The sequence below is a fragment of the Amblyomma americanum genome, chromosome 1, assembly GCF_052857255.1.
Source record: "Amblyomma americanum isolate KBUSLIRL-KWMA chromosome 1, ASM5285725v1, whole genome shotgun sequence".
Classification (NCBI taxonomy): Eukaryota; Metazoa; Arthropoda; class Arachnida; order Ixodida; family Ixodidae; genus Amblyomma; species Amblyomma americanum.
In genome coordinates, this window is record NC_135497.1 from 83,004,783 (window position 1) to 83,010,888 (window position 6,106).

The following is a 6,106-nucleotide window of genomic DNA, read 5'->3' on the forward strand; positions in this document are numbered from 1 at the left end:
CCTCCCAGCAGCCACCTCCCCAACCCGACCCTTACAGCTAGCTGGGGGCTGCCCACTCACCTCCCCACCAGATTTCCACACTCCAGAAGTGCTACCACCCACTTTCAGCTTCCAGAAAAACTGTCGTGTGTACGAAGCCTTGGCTTAGGGCATCAAAGTAATCAACGACGGCAAATTCAACTGCTGCTGCTTTCTCACATCAGGTTTCATGATCATCATTTTGTTTGTTGGATCTTCTCAATGGCTCAGCTAGGCACCGCCTCGCTTCAATGGCTCAAGCCCAGCAACAGCAGGGGCGTGGAGTCTCTTGAGCCAATCGGAAGAGCAGAAAAAAAAGGAATAAAAAAGGACCTGTTACATTATACCGGCCCACAGCATGCTTATATGCTTTTTCTTTAAATCTGGGAAGTTCGTTGTTTACATCTTTTTGCATATGCTGCGACCACTTGGCATGAACCCAGGTGAGAGCCTGCACTATATGAAAATTAACAGATATACAAGTGAATACAAACTAAATGCAAATTGGTTTGGTTTACGGGGGTTTAACGTCCCAAAGCGACTCAGGCTATGAGAGACGCCGTAGTAGAGGGCTCCGGTAATTTAGACCACTTGGGGTTCTTTAACGTGCACTGACATCGCACAGTACACGGGCCTCTAGAATTTCGCCTCCATCGAAATTCGACCGCTGCGGCCGGGATCGAACCCGCGTCTTTTGGGCCAGCAGCCGAGCACCGTAACCACTCTGCCACCGCGGCGGCACTAAATGCAAATTAATCAGCTCCTACTTCATATAGCATAAATTACAACAAATTTTACACAGCTAGTGTTGGAAGCATAGTTTTCCCTTCTATTCCTGTTAATTTGATCAGATTTTTTTAAAACATGGCAGTTCCATTTTCAACATGGACCTCATTACTAGTTAGCTCTTAATCCTTATGTCTCAGCTTGGAGGACTTAAGAATTACAAGCTTGTAAAACTGTCATTATATGTTAATTTAAAATTGTACACATTTGTTCCATGCTATCCTTACTTTGTGCAATGTTATAAGCAATGAGGACTTGCAACTCCCCTTTCATTAATTCTGCCGTAGTTTGCAATGACTATGAGATACTGCACTACAACATGCATAGACACCACAAGATTTCCACGTTGCGCATGGCCATTCTATAGTTTGACACAACTCAAGCACGAAGCGGCAGATGCCTCTCAAAGGAGGCCCGCCAGACAAGGGCATGGCCTATTTCATGATGTCCTGGCTAATCCGCTTAAACTATGGTTAATCCCGACACCATCCAGCCCCAAGTGATCTCATGCTAGCAGGCCCACGGAGATTAACCACATCATGAGAATCAGTCGCCACCATTGGCCGGAGCACCTCCTTTGAAAGGGTATTCGAAGATTCATTTTTGAGTTGCATATGGATATAGCGGAGACCAGGAACAAAGCTCATTTGTTATGTCTACTACTTGTTTTAGGGCAGCATAATAATCTTTACAGGCCTAGTAAGCATCACACACAGATCAGAACTGCTTTGTGAAAGGCAAACTGTACCCCAACAAATACAGCAAAGGAAACACATCAGATAGGGAGGTTGTCTCTTGAATTTTAAGAGACAAACAATGAGCCTTGTGTGGAATGGGTGTCTTGAGTACTACAAGCACAAAATGCTTTCTGCAGACTGTTTTCAGCATCCTGTGCAAAGCACCCATGTTTATTAGGTGTGAAGTATTGCTGTGTACAAGGTACAGGTCTCGATTGAAAACACATTTAGTAAATAAGTATAGGTAGTCATGTTATTTATTATTTGACTTGGGTATGACATGGTTGACCATGAGTGCTAAACACACCTATGTATACAGCATCTTCCAACCAACAGAGAGCCAGAAACCTACTCTCATAATGTACAAAGTTGATAAGCTAAGAGACACCTCTACTGGTTGCCAGGAAGAGCTGTCGTGATTCTTATCCCGTGCATATCTTGTATCTCTGCTTTCAAGGCCTGTAAAAAACATCACAGCAAATGAGAAATACTGCTAAAACAATATGTTATCACAACTTGGTCCGCATATGTGACATAAAACGTTATCGCTATGTGTACCATCTCTGCCTAAAGTAACCAGGCAATGGGGCTTGCTCCTCAGCCGTATTTGCAACTATCACGGGCTATAGGGGCACCACTGGAAATCCAATACAGGTGTCTAAGAGATGACCCCACAAGCATGCAAGCATTGTGTTGTGCTAGGCTGTGTTCCCAGAAGCTGCATTAATGTATTCGTGCAAGTGTGCTCCCTTAGGCAAAGAAGCTGTCAATGCAGGCCATGTTGTGCTGTGCATGAAGATATGCACAGCATCGTCTGTCAGGGTAGAAGCCCTCCGAGTGCCGGCATCGCAGATGCAATATAAATTGCGTGACACGTGTGGCTGGTCTGGTATGCAAAACTCTGCTGCTGATGGTGCGGAACTGCAAGTGTGACACAGACAGCTCTAATTGCACCAGGAAGGTCGGCAGGGATATGCTGAACACGTGCAGAGAGCAAACATCGATGCCAAGCAAATTTTAAGCTTTTATCCAATTTACTGGTACTCATGGACTCCAGCATTCCAAGATGTCGGAATGTGCATTCACACACGTGGTACAAATATACTGAGCTCGCAGCCAGTGTAGACCAGTCTTCCACCTCACTTCAGCACCTACACTGCCGCATCTGACTGCCTAGTCTAGGCACAACAAGGCAAGAATACATAGTAGCATTGATGGTCTGCAGAATGCATTACAGTCCTGCTTACTTCTTTTTAGGCACCACCAAGACAAAGATTTTTACTGAAGTCTTAGATTGTGAACACGCCTCAACGAAAATATTCTTCTGCAGTGATCTCTTGACCAGCCAGGTAGCTCCATGTCCAGATTTAAAGAGACACCGTAGCACTACTTCAGTGCTACAAATCCTATCAGGTGATGGTAGCAACTGTGAATGTAGCCCCGATTCTTTGTAAAGTTGCGTAAATAGTCCAAATTTAGCATGCATCTGGAGACTACTGATTGCAAGCATTGTATACACTGAATCGCGCAGTGTACATGTTTTTAATGGAGTACAGACAACAAATTTTTGCTTGCATGTTTCCTTCTTTCCAATTGTGCTTTATCTTTTCATGACGAGTAACTGACTTGCTCACGAGATTTTAATTTGATTATCCATTCCTTCTTCAGCTTAGAATCAAGAGGGAATGTGTGCAAGACTCGATGATACAAGGCACAAGAGTGGACAGGTCGAATAAAGAACGAACACGGACAAGGCGCTTTGTCCGTGTTTGTTTGTCCTGCCCACTCTTCCGCCCTGTATCATCGAGTCATGCACCAACTTGCCCGACAGTCGATTCTTCTGAATGTGTGCAAGCTACCTCGACTTTGACCGCACAGTTCAAGCACTACATTAGATAAAAAATGTGATTGCTTCTATGTTTTCTGCACAAACTACGTGCTTAACATGCATACATTGGTATTATATTATTCTGCTGGCACATGTTTATGAAAAACGCAACCCAAAATGCAATTATGCAATAAAAATTCGGCAGACACACTTAAGACTGCTTATTTCTGAGCATGCGAAAGCATTAGATGTATAACTACACAATGGAGATGAACAGATCAGTGTTCCAAATGCTTCCAATGCTGCCATGCCCACTGACTGAAGCCAGTGCGAGGCCCATTTATAGCATGAGTGCACTGTGTCGCCACCTGGAGTCCCGGTACACAGTACTCTGCACATGTTGACGTAGAATAATGATGCAGACACTGCCAAGGGTCAGACATGTCTAAACAATGCATGGTGGCCATGCGCAGATATGTTGACCACGATGACGCGGCACCAAAATGAAATTCGGCGCCGCATCAAAAGACGCTCCATCCTCCGAATTTCGTGCCAAAGATGGCGGATGGTGGGCGCGGGCTTTTGTGCTAATGGGACATATAATGCTTTGGCGTTAAACGCTGCTCGAAGGGCATTAGCGGTGGCGGCCGCATATCGGCGACACCGTACGTGAAAACTGAAGTAACCAAGGGAAGGTTATCTGATTGGTGGCTAAAGTCAAGGCAAGAGTAAAATTTCATAAGTCATGGCTAGGTGGCTTGAGCCACCGTCCGATTTAAAGGGTTCAGCCGTATCCATCCATCCATCCATCCATCCATCCACTGCGAATAATGCAGCCCTTGTTACATCATCCCTAAAGACCAAAAGTTATCGAAATGCGAGGACAACGGTTCGCGCTACCTTAACACAGATTTTGAGCTTACGGAGTGCCACAAGTGCTCCGGTGCGCGGCTAAGAAACAGCCCTCGTTGTCTGGTTGCTTTTGGCAAAGACGGTACACAAACGAAACACCGTAACGGGCAATGCAAGATGCTTACTTCGTTAACCAATCTATGTTGCTGCACCCTAGAAAGATCCTTAAATATGGAGGACTGGACGTATACTTCATACATGGCGCCGCAGCCACCTGGAAGGCAAGAGATTGCAAAAAATTGATAATGGAAGTACGCCACCATAATCATACGGACCACTCGCTATTCACGAGAAGCGAACATAGGATTTCAGGAACTGTGAAGATATTACCTGATATATCCTTCACCTGGATGTCTGCTGCCTCCGGAAACTTTTTCTGGAGAATACTGGACAAACTTTTTTCTCCGCTTGTTTCCACCGCTTCGTTTGACAGAAATCTAAACACCTGGAAGATAAGAGCAGCTCTGTTACATTCGACTCGCCCGTCTGCTCAGATAGCTTTTTAGAACACTGAAGGCTAATTTAAACAAGTCTTGTACAAAAGCAACCAACCTGTAAGCGCCGCACGAAGCCGGTAAGAAACCGGGACATGGTAAAGGTATCAAATTTGTGCATTTTTAGAACAGCTTCACGCACACATGGCACGTCGTTTGGCCGGCATGGCGCCGACTGTACAGTGTCACCAGACGATAACCTCATGTTTAAACAGTGTGGGCCATAAGCAGCGAACGAGCTCCAACCACCTTCTAAATTTTTTATTTTACTTGTGAGTTAAGGATTAACTATCAATAAAAGCTCAGATATAAATGTTTTTTGAAAACTTTAAACATTGTTTTACTTACTCTTATAATTTTTAGTAATGCCTCCTGAATAACATGCCTGAAGCGTCAGGGGTTTTTCTGCCCGCCGTAGAGCGCACGTCCGCCGTATGGCGGCGCTGTCAGATGAACCTCTAGCAGACGACACGCAGGCAGCACAGAATTTTCGTGTGACTGCCGTTGCAGCAAAAAGTATGCCTTCTGGTGCGTTGTTATATTATTTGTGTGGTGTGTTTAGTGTTACCGTTTGACAAGTGACGCGTCCATGACTGCAGTTGCTGGAGGGAGTAGCGAGTGAAACTGCATTGCTGTTGCGTTCCGTTTTGAATGTCCAGTCAGCGAAACAAGAAGCCTGGCGTTTCGTTCCATGAAATTCCTGCCGACTTATAACTCCAGGAAAGACGGCTCAAGGTAATTCGAAGAAAAAACTGGCAGCCAAACACAACATCAAATTATTCTGTAGTTTGTAGCTTACATTTCCAGCCAAGGAAATGCTACTGTAGACAGTTTGACTGACCAAGGCAGGGCTGGACTCTTTTACCCGACGTCAGCGCACCTAAGAGTGTTACAGGGCCTCAAGAAGTTCGTTGATATCATGCTTAAAGACCGAACGCATCTTCAAATGCCACTGGACACAGGCTTGCTCTACAGTGTGAATAAAATCGCGTGTTTGTCCTGACCTGTGAGAACAAGGATAGCGGCATATACAGTATTGTGCGTTTTTATCGCTGACACTTTCAAAAATTTCCCCGCCTCAACCGCTGGCTCATTTGCGGTGAAACTGCACACAGAGCTTGCGTATTATGGTAACTTTTGTATCGTAGCAATTTGACAATGGTACTTACTTAGTTCAGGCGCACATGATGCGAAAACGTAAGCGTCTACGAGAGATCGGCGAGCCAAAACTCGCAGACGACGCTTTTTCGCTGAGAACCGGCAGTGGCGCCATCTGTTTTCGGCAGCGGAAAGCGTCACGTCTAGGCCGCCGAGGCGAGCGTTGCAAGGAG

At 45.3% G+C, this 6,106-nt stretch overlaps 1 protein-coding gene across 1 annotated transcript; it reads right to left on the minus strand.

Annotated features, from left to right (window-relative positions):
- Positions 1-1,780: 1,780 nt before the first annotated feature.
- LOC144113134 (bolA-like protein 3) lies at positions 1,781-4,995 on the minus strand. Its single transcript, XM_077646048.1, has 4 exons — positions 4,834-4,995; positions 4,612-4,726; positions 4,407-4,495; positions 1,781-2,000 (listed from the first exon to the last, which is right to left on the minus strand). Exons 1-4 carry the CDS (start codon positions 4,978-4,980, stop codon positions 1,932-1,934), a joined length of 420 nt encoding a protein of 139 aa, XP_077502174.1. The 5' UTR covers positions 4,981-4,995; the 3' UTR covers positions 1,781-1,931.
- Positions 4,996-6,106: the final 1,111 nt, after the last annotated feature.

What these genes read in the sequence shown, in the direction of transcription:
- LOC144113134 (XM_077646048.1), bottom strand. Translation starts at nt 4,980, where the DNA reads ATGAGGTTATCGTCTGGTGACACTGTACAGTCGGCGCCATGCCGGCCA. An exon ending in GCTTCGTGCGGCGCTTACAG is followed by an intron (nt 4,727 to 4,833) that starts GTTGGTTGCTTT and finishes CTTATCTTCCAG; the next exon opens with GTGTTTAGATTTCTGTCAAA. An exon ending in AACATAGATTGGTTAACGAA is followed by an intron (nt 2,001 to 4,406) that starts GTAAGCATCTTG and finishes TGTTTTTTACAG; the next exon opens with GCCTTGAAAGCAGAGATACA.